This window comes from Mobula hypostoma, chromosome 12, assembly GCF_963921235.1.
Source record: "Mobula hypostoma chromosome 12, sMobHyp1.1, whole genome shotgun sequence".
In the NCBI taxonomy this organism is placed as follows: domain Eukaryota; kingdom Metazoa; phylum Chordata; class Chondrichthyes; order Myliobatiformes; family Myliobatidae; genus Mobula; species Mobula hypostoma.
The window spans coordinates 15,277,872-15,298,421 of record NC_086108.1 but is presented as its reverse complement, the minus strand read 5'-3'; the positions used below and the strand labels follow the sequence as shown (position 1 = coordinate 15,298,421).

Genomic DNA, 20,550 nt, shown 5'->3' with positions numbered 1-20,550 from the left:
GATATGTTTCACTTTGGAAGCTCAATGTAACGAAAAAATATAGTTAATGATAGGCCCCTTAACAACATTGATACACAGAGGGATCTTAAGATCCAAGTCCAAAGTTCTCTGAAAGTGACCCCGCATGTAGAAAGAGTGGTAAGGAAGGCATATGGCATGCTTGCTTTATTGGTTGGATCTTTCGAGTATAAGAGTCAGTAAATCATAATGCAGTTACATAAAACATTGGTTAGGCCACACTTTGACTATTATGTGCAATTCTGGTCAACCCATTACAGAAAGGATGTTGAGACTTTGAAATGGCCACAGAAGAGGTTTACCAAGATGCTACCTGGTTTAGAAGGCATTAGTTATAAAGAAAAGTTGGGTAAACCTTGGTTGTTTTCTCTGGAATACCACAGGCTGAGGGGAAACCTGATACAAGTTTATAAAACTATTAAGAGGCATAGATAGGGCAGACAGTCAGAATCATGTCCCCATGATAGAAATGTCAAATACTAGAGGGGATTCATTTATGGTGAGAAGGAATTTTAAAAGATGTCAGGCATTGTTATCTTCTTTTGTAGAACGGTGGGTATCGTAATGTCGAGGTAGTGGTAGAAGCAGATACAATAGTGACGTTTAAGAGGCTTTTAGATAAGTATGTGAATATTGGGATAAGGATCATGTACAGGCAGAAGTTTAATTCACACCGTGTTGGGTGCAGACATTACGTAACAAAGGGCTTGTTCCTGTGCTGTACTGTTCTGTCGTCTATGACATCAAGCAGCGTATTTACATTTTGAATCTTCCAGCTAGTTTTGCTGCCTTAAATTGCAACCCTTTCATCTTTATATGGCAGGTGGCCAGCTTCTGGGATTTTAATCTCATGCAAGCAGTGCCTGGAGATACTCAGAGGAAAGAGGCATTTTGGGTTAGGACTACTCACCACAGGAAGGATTAACACCAGCATAAAGCAATCTGCTTCCATTCAAAACAGGAACAACATCATAGTATTAGTACAGAGGAAGAATTATTTAAGTGGGAAATGGTGTACAATAGGACAGAGTTGTAAGAGGTCTCAACTGTCTGTAAGTACTTGCCCATGTACATAGAATAATGAAAGCCCAAAGTGTCCTTGTCAATTCTCCAGAGACCAATCCATTGAGTTAATTTTTTCCACTGTTTCCCTGAAGCCCTTAAATTATTATTTTTCAAGTGCCCATCTAATTGACTTTTCACACCACATTCACAATTAGGCTTAAATTATGACTAGTCTCTATAGCAAAAGTTCCTCTATACTGTATCAAAATTTTTCCAGTCTCCCTTTTTTGTGTGGCCCTCAAACCCTTCATTACTGGAAACAACTTTTCTGTTTACCCAACACAATCTTAAAAACCCTCCTTCAAATTTCCTATCAGCTTCCCCAGTCTCATTTCCAGAACCATTCCAGTACATCTCTTCTGGCAGAAGTCTATTGATAATTTTCAACACAACTTCCAGGCAAATGCATTAGGGTTCACACTTTGAGCTCCATGTTTCTGTTACCTTTTGGTACAGGGCCAGCTAGTCTGTACACTGGAGCAGATCTCCCCTGAGTCATGCTATACTGATAACATGACTTGCCCACATTTCTCAGTCCCAGAATTCAAAGCTAGTTTGGGTTTTTATGGACCACACACAACACGTTGGAAGTTAGACAGCCTTGATGGAATGAGATAAAAGAGAAACAGCTGACATTTCGGACCCAGGCCCTTCATCAGCACTGCAAAGGAAGAGGGCAGAATTAGAAGGTGGGAAGAAGAGAAGGAAGGACCAGAATTGGAACATGGGCAGAGGGGAAGAATTACAAGCTGGCAGGTGAGAGAAACTAGGTGAGGGGGAAGGGGGATGAAGTAAAAAGGTGATAGGTGGAAGAGGAGGAGGAGTAAGAGGGAAACCAGAACGTAGAATGGAAAAAGAGAAGGGGGGATGGGGAGATATTATCAGAAGTTAGAGAAAGTGATGTTCATGCCACCAGGTTGGAGGCTACTCAGATGGAAAATGAAGCATGGCTCCTCCAACCTGTAAGTGGCCTCATCATGGCAATAGAGGAGACCATACATGTCAGAATGGGAGGTTGAATTGAAATGGGTGGCCACCAGAAAACCTGCCATTTTTTGGCAATTGGTGAATCAATCCTCTTGCGTTTTAGGTGTTATTGAACTATGCCATGGGTTGACAACCTTTTTTATGCCATGGACCAATACCATTAAGCAAGGTATCTTTGGACCCCACGTTGGGAACACCTGCACTATGCTATACTCAAAAGGCAGCACAGGTGTCTCCATATTTTCCAGCTGTCTGCTAAACTGAAGTCCTCTGTTGGTCAGGGTCAACCTTGAATGTTGCATCTTATCTGTCTATGTTGTTGGTGCAGCGCCATCAGTCAATGTGCAAAGCAGTAAGAAACTCGGGGCAGTACAATACAGAGAGCAAGCTGTTGCCCATGCAGCAGGCTCCCCCTCTTCAGGCAGCTAATGAATCCAAAGGAACAGCAGAGATCAATACAGTTTGTCACCTGCAGCTTTGTAGGAGTGTGCCAGTCACTGTTGAACTGTCTTAGGGACTCCAGCTTCAGATTCTTCATCGAGATTTACTCCCAAAGCCTTTCCCAAGAGTGAGTATAGTCACGAGGCAGCAGAGCTTTGAGATCAGTTTTTCTTCTCTTAGATGATCTGCTAACTATGGCCGACGAGGCTCATCTGCCCACAGCGTCTGGTTTTAAGGCGTCAGTAACCCATCTTTGCCCTTTCTCTCGTTAGTAGAAACGGTTCCGCCAGGCTTAGTAGTTTAGCTACACGAGATGGCCAGAAGCTGGACTTGGTTGTCAGAGGTTATTTGAGACAAACCCCATAAGGACAATTTAATAGGAAATGGGAGCTTAACCATACTAACCCCCCCACCCCCCCGAACAATCTTAAGGAAACCTGCTATACCTGTGCCAAGTTAATGCTGGTGAAAGTTCAGCAGTTTCATTTAAATTAATGCAAGAAATCAACAGCAAGGAAAAAATGGAACTTTTTGATCTATTAAGTTAGATTAAATGTTTAAAAGTGTGTGATCCATAATGGTTTGACTTTTAAACAGTTTAGTTAACATTCTGTAACAGTTTTCTAGTCATTTTGAAAGCTGAATAACAGTAACATTTTGGCAGCTGGTGGACTTGGGCTGCCAAAGCTTTTCGTGAGGGCTGACACACTGATATTCACAGAGGTTTGCATATACACAGGAGAGACAAGGACCAGCAGTTTTGATCTCAGAGCAGAACATCACCCCCACCTTTCTCTCTCTCTCTCTCAGAAGTATCACTTCACACTCCATCAGCTTGTTCATTTTTGCTCCAGATTCCAGCATCAGCAGTCTACCAAGTCTTCATATTTCTCTCCATTAAATTTCATCTGCCACCTGGCTGACCAATGTACTAACTTTAAATACTGTCCTCATTACTGGTTGCCTCAAAAATGTTGGTACCTGCTGTATATTTTAGAACTTTAACCATGCACCACCATATGCAAATATTTTCCAGACAAAACTAATGACCCTGGGGAACATCAAAAACTATAATGTTCCAGTCTGAGTAACTTTCATGTAACTCTCTGCCTCCTATCCTTGGTCTTTCTTGGGCCTCAATTTTATAAATTCACCTTTTATGAGAAACTTGTCAACACCCTTCTGAAAATCAGTATGAATTACATTTTCAATCTATTCTGTCATTGATCTTGTACTCTACACTGCAAATTCTCTAGAACAGAACGTTAAGGAACATTCCATTTCTTATAACATCTCAAGATGCTGAAAAATTGACACTCGCTTTTGTTTTTAGCCAATTAGACTACTGTAATGCACTCTTTTCAGAACTGCCCATGAAAGATATAAATTGGATGCAGCTTGTTCAAAATGCAGCATCAAGAATCTTAACAAAAAAAATAAAATCTGAGCACATATCACCAGTTTTGGTATCATTATACTGGCTGCCTGTGTCCTTTAGGATCAATTTAAAAATACTCTGAAAAATAAAGCTCTTCTGTATATTTTGAGTGTCTATCCCCTTACATCCTTAATCATAATCTTAGATCTACAAATACTGGTTTGCTTAGTGTTCCTAGAGCCAAGCATATAAAAACCAGTGATGTGATCTATTGCTCTTATGCACCAAAAATCTGGAATACTCTACCGACTGAGATACACCAGGCTAGTACTGTGGAACATTTCAAAACACTTCTAAAAACCTACTTTATTAATTGGCCAATTTATTGGATTCCTTAATGCCTGTTGATGTTGATTACATTTATATATTTACATTGGTATATTTGATTACATTTTATTCCATATAATCTCTGTCTTTACTTATGATTTTTAATTTTGTCTTATTTTTATGACTGTATTGATTTATTTTTACAATCTATGTAAAGCACTTTAAGCCTGCATCTTAATGTATGGTACTATATAAATAAAGATTATTATTATTATATTCTGCATGCTATTTTCCTTTTCTGTATACCTCAATGTATTTATGTATGGAATGAACTTGTACCAAATTCATCAGGGCCCCCCATTCTCTTGAAGCTGTACCCTTGATGCCCTCAGAACAGTTCATAACCATTAAAATACTGTTGAACCTGCTGTGACATTAGGAATGGTTCTTGAATTGTTTGTTCTATCAGCAAGTGATGGTACGGGTGGTATTCCAAGTGACAGGGGCCAGGTTTCCTGATTCCCCAGCATGGAGAGAATAGACAAATGAAACACTTCAAAACAAACACAGTACAGTAGATACAATTCTCTAGAATCAGTTTATTTTCCTCCTGTTCTTTGCCTACTTGCTGGAAATGGTAGTGACAAATGTTCACAAGTTTTCAACAGTTGCCTTGAGTTATTAACAAATTACTTGCTGTCACACCTCAGCCAGCTCTTGCTTTAGCTTCAGTTTCATAATTATGTTCAGGGACTTAGAAAGGGACTCAAAGGAAGATCAGTTTCTAAAATGGAAAATGGATCAATTTCAACATAAGATGATACGATATAGGAGCAGGATTAGGCAATTTAGCCCATCAAGTCTGCTCCACCATTTCATCATGACTGATTAATTTCCCTCTCAGCCCAATCTTCAGCCTTCCCCCCCATATCCCCTCATGCCCTGACTAATCAAGAATCAACCAACCTCTGCCTTAAATATACATAAAGACTTGGCCTCCACAGATGCCTGTGGCAACAAATTCCACAGATTCACCATTCGCTGGCTAAAGAAATTCTTCCTCAACTCTGTTCTAAATGGACATCTCTCTATTTTAAAGCTGTGTCCTCTGGTCTTAGACTCCCAGATATAGGAAATATTTTCTCACAAGGAACGACTAAACATAGACCAGAAAATACTGGCGGATGGAGATATACAAATAAATTACATGTCAGAGAATCATCAGCTGTATTAGAGCTTTGATAAGTTAAAATGCTAAACAATTTACCTGTTATAATTTCACACCCAAGCTCCTCCTCACTAATTAAAATGTAAGCCTAACCTTCTCTCCCTCAATTAAAATCTTAGGTCCAATCAGCTCTTGTACTATTAGCACCAACATGCACACCTTTCCCCTCTCCCTTGTTTAACCTCGGGTCCAAATTTTCTATTCTTTTGTTTTAAACACAGCTTTGATCTCCACCGCCAAAAAAGTGACCTGTTATTTTTGTAGGCTATAAAATGGTAGATGTTATATCCAACGCATATTTTGAAGTGGTCTTTACTAAGAATACTTTGGACAGGAGGAAAATTATACAATACCATGAAAAATAAAAGTACAATTTTTGTTAACTTTGTTTGGGTTAAGTCCCAGGATCTGTGGGATGAGCTTTAGATTTATGCTGAGTTTGTGTGTGTGTGTGAGGGAGGGAGATTCTATCTGCTAGGTGACCACACAGCATCTTTTAAAAGGGGGAACTGAGCTAATGGGGTGCAACTTCAGGGTTGCTAACGTCTGCAAGCAAACATGAAGAAATTATTGCATGTTGGGACTGCTTCAAGGGAAGGAAACAGCAACTTCTTAGTGTGTTTTTGTGGGAAGTTCTGTTCCCAGACCACTCCTGTGGGCTTTGATGATGATATGGATTTAGGGGGAAAGAGAGTCAATATATGAAGAGCGCAGTAAATGAGATACAGGATGAACTCACCATTAGAAAGAGGGAATCACATTTCTGGGGAAGAGGAAGAGGGAGAGAGAGAGTAGAATGAATATAGATAAATTTATTAAGAGTGCAGAGATAACAAGGCAAAGGTAGCTGGGAAATTCAACTAACTTAACAGTAACTGGGGCAATGTCAGAGGAGTAGCAAAATTGTGAAAATATTTCTCAGGAATGTATTTGACACCAAGTCTAGCAAGGGGGAGAAGCAGAACTGCACTTTCCTGGAATGCACTGGGCATGTGAACAGCAACAAGAGCACAAAGCAGAGTAAAATTAGGGATGGCCCAATTTTACTCAGTAAATAACCATGTAAAAGTGAGAGTTCCAAATTCCATAAATGTCGAGGAAATATATAGTAGAATAGAGCTACAAGAGAGGCTTTATATACTGAGAGCTCAACACTTAGAAGGGAAGTAGAGTAGAAGGTGAAGGGGTGGAATTTAAAAGGGACACTAGAAGGGTTATGGTAAAACCAAAGAAAACTTGAAATGTTCTGGAAGTACAAAAAGGGAAAGATAATTAAAAAGGAAGACAGGGAGATATTATGAAACAATAAAGTAAGCGAGGAGGGGGAGTGTCAAGTTCTAATGAACCTTCTTCTCAGAACACTGTTTGATGAGAACATTGAAACTGAGGAAGAAGAACAACCTCTCACTCAGTGTCAGAAAGACCAAGCAGCTGATTATTGATTTCAGGAAGTGGACACCAGAAGTCCATGAGCCAGTCCTCGTCAGAAGATCAGAGGTGGAGAGAGTCAGTAACTTTAAATTCCTCAGTCTTATAATTTCAGAGAACCTGTCTTGGGCCCAGCATGTAAATGCAATTGTGAAGAAAGCACAGCAATGCCTCTACTTCCTAAGAAGTTTGTGAAGATTCGGCACGACATCTAAAATTTCGACAAACCTCTTTGAATGTGTAGTGGAGAGTATACTGGTTATACCACAGTCTGGTATGGAAACACCAACGCACTTGAATGGAAAATCCAACAAAAAGTAGTGGATATGGCCCAGTACATCACGGGTAAAGCCCTCTCCACCATTGAGCACATCTACAGGAAGCACTGTCGCAGGAAAGCAACATCCATCATTGGGGGAACTCCACCACCCAGGTCATGCTCTCTTCTCACTGCTGCCATCAGGAAGAAGGCACAGGAGTCCCAGGACTTAAATCTCCAGGTTCAGGAATAGTTACTACCCCTCAACCATCAGGCTCTAAAACCAAACTTTACTTGCCCCATCGCTGAAATGTTCCCACAATCAATGGACTCACTTTTGAGGACTCTTCATCTCATGTTCTTGATATTTATTGCTTATTCATTATAATTATATTTTTCCTTTTGTACTTGCACAGTTTGTTGTATTTTGAACACTGTTTGAACACCCAATTTGGTGCGATCTTTCATTGATTCTATTTTGGTTATTATCCTATTATGTATTTATTGAGTATGCTTGCAAGAAAATGATTCTCAGGATTGTATATGGTGACACATATGTACTTTGATAATAAATTTACTTTGAACTTTGAATGTGACATAATAGAAATGATAAACAGAACAAATGATGTAAGCAGCTTTGAGAGCGAATAAAATACCAGCTCCACATAAAGTGTATCCCAGGCTGTGAAAAAGAAGACAGGAAATAACACAGGATTGTTCACCAACAGGTGAGAACAATAGAAGACAGATAATATGGTACCAATGTTTCAACAAAGAGCCACAGTGGTGCACTCAGTAAAACTGCTGCCTTACAGCACTTGGAATCCAGGTTCAATCCTGGCTGTGGGTGCTGTCCCCCTCTGCCCTTGGATTTCTCCCCTCAGATTTCCTCTCACATCCCAAAGGTGTGATTATAGTAGGTGAACTAGCTGCTGTAAAGTACCCTAGGAGTGTAAGTGAAGGTTAGATCTGCGTGGAATTGATGTGAATGTTTTTTAAATATTTGTTTTAAGGATGCAGGCTTCACAGTCTGAACTAGCATTTAATTGCTTCAATCATGATGCCCTTATGCCACTGTAGACTTTGAGGTGTGGGTAAACCCACAGTTGTGTCGAGGATGGAGGCTGACCCAGTGATAGTGAAGGAACCATGATATATTTCCAAGTTATGATGGTGTGCGGCTTAGAGGGTAACCTCCAGATCGTGGTGGTTCCCTCAGCTTTTCAGGATAAAATAGGATCACTGCCAGATTAGTGTAAAAATGGGTGCTTGATAGTCTCAGTCAGCTAAGGGCTTGTTTTCATCCTGTATCTCTCTGTGATATGGTAAGACTGAGTGTCGTCAGACCAAGAAGTCTGACAGCAGTGGAGGAAAGACGTTGGGAAAATGCACAAACCAGCATTTTAAGAAGGCACAGGTTAATTAAACACTGGCAACATTTTTTTTGTTGAAAGGAAAGGTGAGGTTCTAAATGAATGAAGAAAGCAAAACCTTTGGGGTCCAAGAGAAGAGGAACAAATTGCATTAAACACTAGATCAGTGCAGACAGCAAGAGGTAATTGTTTATGCATGTTTCAGTCACTGAGTGAGTTAATTACTGAAGGAATTGGGCCTGAATAATACTGGGCCCCTTGGATTTCATGGAATTCATTGGCAGGGTTAGTGGCTTAGACAGAATCTAAGACAATATGAGGAATTAGTCAGGGTGGATGGATTTTTGGAAATCATGTCTCGGCCTGAAACGTTGACTGTACCTCTTCCTAGAGATACTGCCTGGCCTGCTGCGTTCACCAGCAACTTTGATGTGTGTTGCTTGGAAAGAATGGATTATGTTTATCCTCCATTTGTTCGCAGCACAAACATACACCACCCTTATTTTAACTACAGTTCCACTTGTTCTTCATTAAATGCAATTTTCTGTACACTCACTATTCCAGGAAGAGTAAATCAAAACTCCTTAACAAACTTAGTGGCCCCTGATCACTGCTTGATTCATTCCATGCCATGTTCAATCCAAACACTTTTCATTTGTCCTGACTAGTTCCAGAGCTAGTTACAAAGCTAATTATTAGTTTAAATATTCACACCCTGAGTATAACAACAGCTCTAATTAATGCAGCTCTTCAGCAAGACTTATGATCCTGGCTGGTCGAAGCCATTGGAACAGAAAGAAACTACTCAGTCCATTGAGCAACTTCTTTCATTCAGTTAAAGCATTGCTAATCTGTCTTCTAACTCCCTATAACAACTCCTATCTCATTAATACCCTTGTATGACAAAAAAAATTTTCAACCTCAGTTTTGAAATGATCCATTTGGCCCTGAGCCTCAAGTTTTATAATTGAGTCATACAGCATGGAAAAGGGCCCTTTGGCTTAAATGGTCCATGCTGACCAAGATTCCCATCTAAGCCAGGCTGATTGCCATGTTTAGCACATATCCCTCTAAATGAAACTTTCCTATCCATGCACAGTACTGTACAAAAGTCTTAGGCACACATATATAGTTAGGGTGCCTAAGATTTCTGCAGAGTACTGTGGTAATTTTATGTATTGCACAGTACTGCTGCCACACAAAAAAAGGCAAATTTCATGACATATGTGAGTGATGATAAACCTGATTCTGATGTGGGTCTCTATTGTGGACTGAGAGTGGGAAGGGGTCAGGGAGGGGGAAATCATAATTGGGAAAAGGGTCAGGGAGAGGGGAGGAAGCGGGAAGCACCAGAGAGACATTCTGTAATGATCAATAAATCAATTGTTTATAATCAAATGACTTTGCCTGGTGACTCAGGGTTGAGTGTGTCTGTACCCACGCCAAACCCCCCTCACCACTCCTTTTCCGCCATTTGCCCACTCCCTATCCATAGCTCTCCACCATCACCATTCCCAACATCCTTTGCTCCCACATTTACAAACTTGCTCTCTGCTCCACACTGACAAATAAGGTACCGTGCAAAGGTTTTAGGCATCCTAGCTATATATGTCTAAGACTCTTGCACGGTCTTTTAAATAGTTTTAATGTAACGGCTTCAATCACTTTGTCTGGAAGCTTGTTCCAGATACAGACCACCCTGTGGGTGAAAAAGTTGCCCTTCATACTCCCATTGAGAAAGAGAATTCACTCTTTTCTGTTGGAACATATCACAATAAAATGACCCAACTCTAATATTGCTCAGGAACTCCACTATCTCTTTCCCTGTACCTGTCAATTTTTTTAGTCATCATCTGTTTTCTCCTCATCAATAGTGCATTTTCCACCATCCATTAAGCTGAAATCATTACCACAGAAAAGTAAGCAGTATCAGTTGAGAGTAAAACAAAAAAATCTGCAGCATGAATAAGAGAGAGAACCAGATTTCAATAGTATCACAGTGGAGCACCTTGTTAGAGACATAGGGTGCACAAGAAGGGCAAGTTGAAGCATTTGATACCCATATGTTGCAATCCCTGTCCCATTCCTCTAACATATTCTTCAGAAGCATTTCTGCACTAAATCAAGGGATTAATAACTTCATTAACTTATTCTAGGAATGTTATAAATTATGGAACATTCTGTGTTCTGTACATTTCCTCTATCCATTTTTGATAAAAACAGCTTTACAAGCTCACACAGAAATGCTTCATTAGAAAGTTCATAGGAGGCATTTTAGGTAGATAATATACTATGATAGACTTTCATTCCTGAATAGGATCTCTCATGTTAAAAGACACATACAATATGAGAAACATTACACACACAAATCCACTCAACTGTAAATCTACTGTCAAACCAGGGCCCTACATTCACTTGCAGTATCCCCATTTCTTTTAAGCACTATCTATGGATTAAACCACATTTGTTAGTCATTTATAGAAATGTACAGAACCACAGGGTTTTCCATTTGCCACACAGATCACGTCACATTGAGGAATTAACTAAGATGTTCCACTCCAGACCCATTGCCACTCTGCCATGATTTTTAATCCCCAATCTGCCTGAACAGTCACATCTTTCCTGAAAACCTTGATTTCTTTTATGTTGTCCTTTCTAGACAGTGACAGCTCTGAATAAGTCACTTCTACAGTTTCAAAGATACAGCTCTGGATCTACCCAGGACCTATTGAGGAAAGAGCTCAGGAGGGGCCTCCAACTGCTTGCTAACTACCCTAAGAGTGATCCATACAGCAAAATACTTTTTATTGGATCTGGTCATTCAATATTAACTACTCACTCTACTAATATCCAGGGTACTTTCTCCTCACCACTCCTTGTCTTTATACACTCAACAATCCCTTTCTTGTTTCTTTTATAAGGCAGGGAAATGTCAAGATATTGAAAAGAAATGGTTGATAGTGAATTTCAGCAACCTTGCAACTGGGAGGCTTCATCTTCCTTTCCTAAAGAAAAAAAAAACCCTTGGTATAAATAGTTCTAAATCCAAATGAAATCGTCCATTCTAAAGAAAAACAGGGTCCCAGAGTCTCTCACACAGACATCCTCCCCCAGTGCAGTCAGTCAGGCCCCGTAGTTGAGATGGAAGTGTGAATTAGTTCACCCACTGCTTTTGGCTGGTCCTGAAGTGGTGACTGTTGTCCGTTCTGTCCCTTGGAAGTGGTCTCTGGTGAGATACTGTGCAGCCCTTCCAGTAATGTGCAACCAGGATGGTTCTTTTTGAAGTGCTGGTTTAAAATGGCCTGGAATGGGAAGCTCTTGCCACACACATGGCAGTGGAAGGGCTTATTCCCAGTGTGCTTGCGTATGTGATATTCCAACTGGTCTTTGCGGGTGTACTTTTTCCCACAGATCCGGCACACAAAAGGCGTTATGCCCATGTGCAACCGCATGTGGCGGTCCAGACTCCCCTTCTGGTTAAAAGACTTGCCGCAGTACAGGCACGTTAGTCGAGGATTGTAACGGTACCAGCGCTCAGCCACTTCTTGGTCCCGGAGATACTCTTCATAGCCAGTGGCACCAAAAATTGGGATGTCACCAGTCTAGAAGAGAACACAGTGTCAATTCAGAAGGTGCAAATGGTGCAGTATCTATGAAGGAATGGCTAATCAAACAGTTCAGATGTCACCCAGCATAATGTTAGTGATTTTTATTACAAGATCTTGTATTTCATTAGAATGATGTTCCACAAAAAATATTCTATTGACATAATTGCAGTTATAATGTAGGAAATGCAGTCAATGTGCTCACAGAGAAGTATAATATGTTACAATGACACTTCCTAAAGCACATTCATGATTGAACATTAGAGAGTTTTAATTAGTTAAGAAGATAGCTCTTCAAAGCATATTTTCCTTTCTACAAGTCAGAGAATGTTTCAGAATGTTATAGACTCTGCGGAATTGCCAATGAAACCATTGATAGCAGCTCTGGGAAAATGTACTAACTGATGAAAATGTAACAGTGAAATCAGTAGAGAAAGTTTATTAATATTCCAGTTATGCTGATATACCAGGCAATGCAGAAACACTTAGTTGTCATGGAGAAAGAATAATAAACAAGTAGGTTTTGGAAGAGATGCTTGTATGGTCAACTAACATTATACCATTAGGAACCTCAATTCCCCAGGCTAAACTCGTATTTACTTTTTAATTGCACGCATAAATTACTGTTCACAAAGTAAATCTGTAACACCAAACATTCAGAAACCTTGGAATCAAAAACTACATGCAGTAATACACACACACATTTACTGCTTCTATCTTGCAGCAGCTTTCTGTAAATCTTTGTCAAGAATGAGATCCAATTAAATGTCGCAGAGTAGTTCCTTGTTCCTTGATCCTGCCTCTCCATCATCAGGGCAATGCCCAAACTTCAGTAATAGTAGGTACATTGCCACAACTACACTTCACTGCCATCCGACCTTCACAATTCCCCTAATCATACATCATCTCTCATTCAACACTGTCCCTATGTCAAAAGGCAAAACCGCATTCTTTGCTAATGACCGATTCTGCCAGTGGACTCTGTGCTCATACAGGGTTGTGAATAAAGATGCAAGTGAAAATTGCATCTTCATTTATGACCCTGTACTAGATAGCACGCCCATGGTAATTCAGTTCCCAATCAAGTCAAGTTGTTTATTATGGGCACATAACCTTTGACAGTGGAAAATTTATTTATTACTTAAAGACAGGCCCTCCAGTCCAATGAGCCCGTACTGTCCAATTACACACATTTGCCCTACTAACCCGTACATCTTTGGAATGTGGCGGGAAACCAGAGCACCCAGAGGCAACCCACACGGTCATGGAGAGAACATTCAAATTCCTCACAGACTGCAGTGGAATTGAACACAGGTTGCTGACACTATAACAGCGTAACGCTAACCGCTACACTACTGTTCCACCCCACCATTAAAGCCAAAATAACTTCAAATTTATACACGAGCAAAACATGCAGAAGTAACTTTATGGTGTAAAAGTTTCCCACTTCCTTTAAGATTCTGAAGATGGAGTCTTTTGTTATAAATAAAAAATCCTGCAAAAAGCTGTAATATTATTATGTTTTAAAAATTGATTCACTGAATGAAGTGGTATTACTACCAAGGCCAGCATTCCCTGCCCATCTCCAATTGCCCTTGAACACCACTTGGAGGACAAACAGGCCAGCACACAGATAAAACATACCAAATGTTCTGCCTTGAAGAGCATGCACAATACAGTGGTTTTTGTTCGTGTTGAAATACACCACAGTCTTGCATTGGAACTTATTTTCACAAAAACGGGTCAAATGATTCATTACACAGCGTCAAAAAAAAAAATACATTGCCATCCCCAAAAACAGAAAAGATATCAGATTGCATCAATTGCGCACTCTGATGCTTATATTAATATGAGTGACCTACAACATGTATGTCACTCCAAATGCTTTCTGTTAAAATATTGTTGTCATGGTCATTATATATCAGTTAACTTGGATACAGCATGTTCTAAGTAACATCTCCTAAACATCACTGAAATGCCCTCACCTAGGGTATGCATTCAGCCCCTTCAAGGGAGTTCGGTACTTTATCTAGACAAGTGGACCCATATATCTCACCCTTGGACTTGGTGGGAGTTTCTTAGGGGGTGATAAAGACAAAGGGGTGATGGTAGTGGGGTCACTCGGTAGCAAGGGGCACAGCTGATGGATTACAGGCTTAATTTTAAAAGTGAATTACTTTGAATCAATTAAACACACGTGCAACGTTTCCATTGAACACCTGGGCGCAGCAGGCACTTTTTCTTTGGAGAGATTAAATTGAGCCACGGCAACAACATGATGCGGCAACGAGCAACAAATTGGTCAGCCAAAGTTGCGTGCAACAGCAGAAGCTGGATTACCGTGTTACCATAACCAGGGAAGTTGGTGAGGTTATGGAGCATGTAGACAGGAGGGAGAGACATGGTAGAGGAGTGAACACAGGGAAGGGCAGTAGACACATACTAAAGATTTTTTTGTCATTAAAAATTCATTGTAGAGGGAACAGGTAATTGTCGAGAGGGTTGAACAGTTATGGACCCTGGAGTGAGGGGCTGTGGTACTGTATTAAAGTACACCACTGGCCGTCGCAACTGTTTGCCAATTTCCAGCCTGAGTTAGAAAGAAGGAAACAATACCAGATGTGACCTTCAAGTATACTGGGTGATCTACATAAAGACACGTCTCTTGATCCAAATTCTAGATTAGGTTAATAACTAAGCTCCTGAACATTTGTAATGAGAAATTAACAGGAAGGATGGAGAAAGAACTGACCTCTCTACAAAATGACTTTGAACTAAAGTCAAGATTCAAGGTTGCAGAAAGAACTCTCTGAACGCTGTCCTGTAGTGTGGAAAAAGGTCACAATGTTCTTTATTGCCTTTCCACAACATATTTGGTGGAGTGCGGTTTCAGTGCAGTTGACCAACTTCTTTCAAAACAACGAAACAGACAGCAAATTACTGAATATGGGGATCTGAAACTCCTTCTGAGTGGCATTAAACCTGATGTTGAGAACCCGCACCAAGCTCGTCCTTCTCATTGAAAGGTTGGACTACTAACAACCACTCTAAAATTGTTGATGAAAATTGTTTTTATTGTAATTAAAGAAATAATTTTATTTGAACCTTTAAATAAACTTGAATATTTCTTGCACTTATTTGTCACTGCTTTGAATTTGCAGTTCCTATTTCTTCTGCTGTGCATTGAAAATCAAAATTCTTTATAGTTTTTATATAATGGCTAGAATGGGAGAGAGCAGCACTGGGGATGTGATTTGGGAGCAAAGGGGGTGGTAACAAAACATTTTGGGAACCACTAACCTATACTAACCCATAAACACTGTATTGCTAAACGTGTTGTTTATTGATAAGATGCCAAACCAAGATCTTGTAATCTCCCTCACGCTATATCCAAGTATATGCCATAGTTGTATCAGTCCATCCCTCCACCAACGGTATCAAAATATAGACCCCAATACACAAGAAAATAAGAGCAGAGGTAGGACACTCAGCTCCTCAAACCTGCCTCACCATTATTCAATATGATCGTTCTTGATCTATGCTCGTCTCAATTCCTCTCCTGTGCCAGTTCTCCATAACCCTCAATTCTTTGAGCTTTGTCCTCCTTAAATATATCAAATGATCTGGCTATCACTAGTCTTATGGGCAGAGATTCCCTACCAACAGAGAAGAACTTTCTACTCACTTCTCTTCGAAATAACTGGCTCTTTTATTTTTTTTAGCAAACAAACCAATTATTCCACTTCCCGTTCATGTGACTTCACTCTATCTAAATTGACTGCCTGCTTTTTTGCTTTGCTCCAGAAACAGTGGGGTTAATTGTGCAGACTGATGCTCAGCTGTCAGCTGTTTGAGTCTCAGCAGTCGTGGACTTCTGTGTGCACATGGCCAAACAAGCAAGTCCAGCTGATGAAGCTCAGATTCACCAGTGTTAGAGGACAATCACTGGTTCTGTGCAGTTAATGCACTACATTTAATTTATTTTAATGCTTTTGTTAGCATTTTAAGAAATTTTTGATTATTTTTAAAGGATTTAAATCCATTTGAATAGCTTTTAAATACCTTCAACTGTCAGGGTACTGAGGGCCTCAGAAAGTAATGCTCAAGACTAAGAATCCACTCAAAGTTCCTTCTGCCTTGCCTGACCAGCTCATCTGGGTTGGAGAGAGGATTTTAGTAGGCCAGGACCTCACACAGCCAGTTCCTGATATCCTGGCCTAGTAGTAATTGTAGCTAACATAGGACAAAAAGAGATCAGCAGGTCCACTCAACCACCCCCATGCAGTCACTCTATAGTCTACTTCAAACACTGGCCTCCCTGGGTTAGGGAAGTGTAAAGACGAAAGCTCAGAAAACAACACCAATGTCTTATCAACTCTCAAGCAAACACACACAACATCTAACCCCAAGAGCTATCAAATGCAGGAAATCCCAGTTCCTTCTAAAAGGTTTGCAGTAAATCCTCCCACACATTTGGGGTACTTATTTCTGAAGCCAGCAATTGAAAAAGTCACCCCAATGCATAGCCAAACTTGATATTCCCTTATCCTGTACTGTTGTGACCACATTCACCTCAAATAAGCAATCTACTCATGTGGAACTGATTTGAAAAAACTCAGTTTTGTCCTCTCATGAACAAGAGAAAACCTGCAGATGCTGGAAATCCAAGCAACACCGACAAAATGCTAGAAGAACTCAGCAGGCTAGGTAGCATCTATGGAAAAGAGTGGTCGATGTTTTGGACCAAGATCCTTCATCAGGACTGGAAAAAAAGATGAGTCAGAGTAAGACAGTGGGAGGAAGCACTCACATCGACACTGATGAAATGCTTTGAGAGGTTGGTTACGACTAAACTGAACTCCTGCCTCAGCAAGGACCTGGACTCATTGCAATTTGCCTATCGCCACAATAGGTCAACAAGCAGACGCAATCTCAATGGCTCTCCACATGGCTTTAGACCACTTAAACAACACAAACATCCTCGTCAGGATGCTGTTCATCGACCATAGCTCAGCATTTAATACCATCATTCCCAAAATCCTGATTGAGAATTTGCAGAACCTGGGCCTCTGCAATTGGATCCTCGACTTCCTAACCGGAAGACCAGTCTGGGCGGATTAGTGATAATGTATCCTCCTCGCTGACAATCAACACCGGCGCACCTCAGCGGTGTGTGCTTAGCCCATTGCGCTACTCTCTGTATACATGTGACTGTGTGGCTAGGCATAGCTCAAATACCATCTATAAATTTGCTGATGATACAACCGTTGTTGGTAGAATCTCAGGTGGTGACGGGAAGGTGTACAGGAGTGAGATATGCCAACTAGCGGAGTGGTGCCCCAGCAACAATCTGGGACTCAACTTCAGTACGACGAAAGAGCTGATTGTGGACTTCAGGAAGGGTAATTCGAAGGAACAATAACCAATCCTTATAAGGGATCAGAAGTGGAGAGAATGAACAGCTTCAAGTTCCTCGGTGTCAAGATCTCTGAGGATCTAACCTGGTCCCAGCATATCGACGTAGTTATAAAGAAGGCAAATCAGTGGCTATACTTCATTAGGAGTTTGAGGAGATTTGGCATACCAACAAATACACTCAAAAACTTCTATAGTTTTACTGTGGAGAGCATTCTGACAGGCTGCATCACTGTCTGGTATGGAGGGGCTACTGCACAGAAGCTGCAGAAGGTTGTAAATCTAGTCAGCTCCATCCTGGGCAGTAGCCTACAAAGTACCCAGGACATCTTTAGGGAGCAGTGTCTCAGAAAGGCAGCATCCATTATTAAGGACCTCCAGCACTCAGGGCATGCCCTTTTACCATCAGGTAGGAGAATCAGAAGCCTGAAGGCACACACTCAGCGATTCAGGAACAGCTTCTTCTCCTCTGCCATCCAATTCCTAAATGGATATTGAAGCTTTGGACACCACCTCACTTTTTTTTAATATACAGTATTTCTGTTTTTGCACATTTTTAAAAAATCTATTCAATATACATAATTGATTTACATACTTGTTTATTTATTATTATTATTTTTTCTCTCTCTGCTGGATTATGTATTGCATTGAACTGCTGCTGCTAAGTTAACAAATTTCATGTCACATGACGGTGATAATAAACCTGATTCTGATTCTGAGCACCTCGTGATTCTTCCTCCCCTCCCCCCACTTTCTTACTCTGACTCATCTTTTTTTCCAGTCCTGATGAACGGTCACATCCCGAAGCGTCAACTCTACTCTTTTCCATAGATGCTGCCTGGCCTGCTAAGTTCCTCTAGCACTTTGTGTGTGTTGCTTTGTCCTCTTATGGTTTGTTTGAAACAAAAAGTTCAGCCCCAAGTCCATTCTAATGGCAAATATCCAGGAACTTGGTATCAAGCAGGTAAGCCCTCTGCCACTCCTGTAACACACATCACATGGAAATAGCAAGAGCAGAAGTATTTGAAGATGCTTTGAAATTATAAGACGATATAAATGTGAATCATTTTAAAATGGAGACACAAAGACACAAGTGATCACAGATGCTAGAATCTGGACCAATCAGAAATCTGGTGGAGGAACTCAGTGGGTTGAGCAGCATCTGTAAGGAGGAAGGAATTGTTAATGTTTGAGGTTGAACACTATATCAGGACCTGAAATGTCAATAGTTTCATTCCACTCTCGGATACAGCTTGGCCTGCTGAGTCTCATTTCAAAATGTATTCTGTACATTTATTTCATGGCTTTCACCACCTCATGCAGTCCAAATACAAGTCAGCCCTATAACAATTCATTAAATGTAGTCACCATTGCAGTGTAGCAGTTAGAGCAGCTGGATCATACACAGCAAGCTCCTACAAACACAACTGTGATAATATGTCAATGTGATTTAGTTCAGGGTCTCTACTACTACAACATGTCTGCCAATAAATGTCAACATTTAAAGGAGGATTCAAAGCAGTCCATTTCAAAGCAAAAGAAATCATTTAAAACAGCACACCAGAACAGTCTATCAATACAAGTCTTTGTAAATGGAACAAGTCTGAAACTACAGCAGTCACCCAGTAGAACATTAAATGGAGAATAATTATGTGAATAAAATCAATTCCTTACTGCAGTGCTATCACCAGGTGTGCCTGATGGAGGAAATAAGCAATCATATTCTTTTTGGTCGAAAGTAGTGGTGTCACTACACAGCTGTTTAAGTAAGGATGGTTGAGGGATAAAAATTGGTCTGGACACTGTAGAAAGTTTTCTTGCTCTTCTTCAGGTAATATGATTGGATCTTTTACTTCCACCCAAGAGGTTAAACAGGATCTTAATTTATCATCAGAAAGACAGCACTTGCTGCACGGAAGTGTCAGTTGAAATTATGTGCTCAAATCTTTGGAATGAGATTTGAACCCACAACCGTAGAGAGTTGCTACTGAGATACAGGTGAAAGCTAAAGGAGGTAACACTATATCTTCTACATTCCTCAGTGTCAATGTTAAATTTGTGCCATGTAACTTATATCTGAAACCTATAAACTCAACATCAACAGTCTCCAATATTGTCCATTCTGTTAGCTGGCATCACCTACTGATAATTGAATGCCTTACTGGATTGGCAAATTCTTTGTTATTAAAATGTGGGATGAAAAATGCTAAGTAGTTTGGAAACGTTCATTTTAGCTTAATTTTTAAACTCCAATGCCCAATTTGGCATCTCTTCGCAATACGTCCTTTCAAGCTTTGTACCTTCTGCATGGAATGAAAGAGCTGCAAGTAAATGGACATATAGGTCCAGATGCCATTTGAATCTGTCACCAAGATAATTACAGTTTGAAAAGAAACCACAAGTACAGCAAAACAGAAATCCTGCAACAAGTGTAAAGGAAACAAAATTAAACCCCAAAGAGTTCAACATCAGATTGGTCTTAGATGCTGGGTGGGAACTAATCGTAAAAACTTCATCTTCTGTCTTTCCAATACATACCCATTTTCCCACTAGGGCTGAAAAATTATTTTGAGGTTAGGATAAACTCCAGATTGTACACTTGGTTATTTGAACCTCTCGTCTTCTGTTTGGTTCACTTAGGTTTGTATTGAAGTTCAAAATTCAAAGTAAACTTATCAACGTGAATATATATGTCCCCATATACAACCCTGAGATTTATTTTCTTGCAGGCATACTCAATAATTTTATAGAATAATAACCATTACAAAATCAATGAAAGACTGTGCCAACATGTGCGTTCAACCAGTGTGCAAAAGACAACAAATTGCACAAAGACAAAAAGTTATAATAATAATAAATAAGTAATAAACATAGAGTACATGAGATGAAGAGTCCTTGAAATTCAGTCCATTGGTTCTGAGAACATTTCAATGATGGGACAGGTAAAGTTGAGTGAAGTCATCCCCTTTGGTTCAAGAGCCTAACTGCTCCTGAAACTGGTGGTGCGAGTCCTGAGGCTCCTGTAC

At 40.2% G+C, this 20,550-nt stretch overlaps 1 protein-coding gene across 2 annotated transcripts in view; it reads right to left on the bottom strand.

Moving 5' to 3' along the window:
* Positions 1-4,455: 4,455 nt before the first annotated feature.
* zbtb37 (zinc finger and BTB domain containing 37) overlaps positions 4,456-20,550 on the bottom strand; it is a 61,451-nt gene continuing 45,356 nt past the window's right edge. For both annotated transcript variants that reach the window (XM_063063648.1, XM_063063647.1), the window contains exon 5: positions 4,456-12,106. In XM_063063648.1, the coding sequence (XP_062919718.1) occupies positions 11,624-12,106 (483 nt within the window). In that variant the 3' untranslated portion in view covers positions 4,456-11,623. The remainder of the gene's footprint in view (positions 12,107-20,550) is intronic.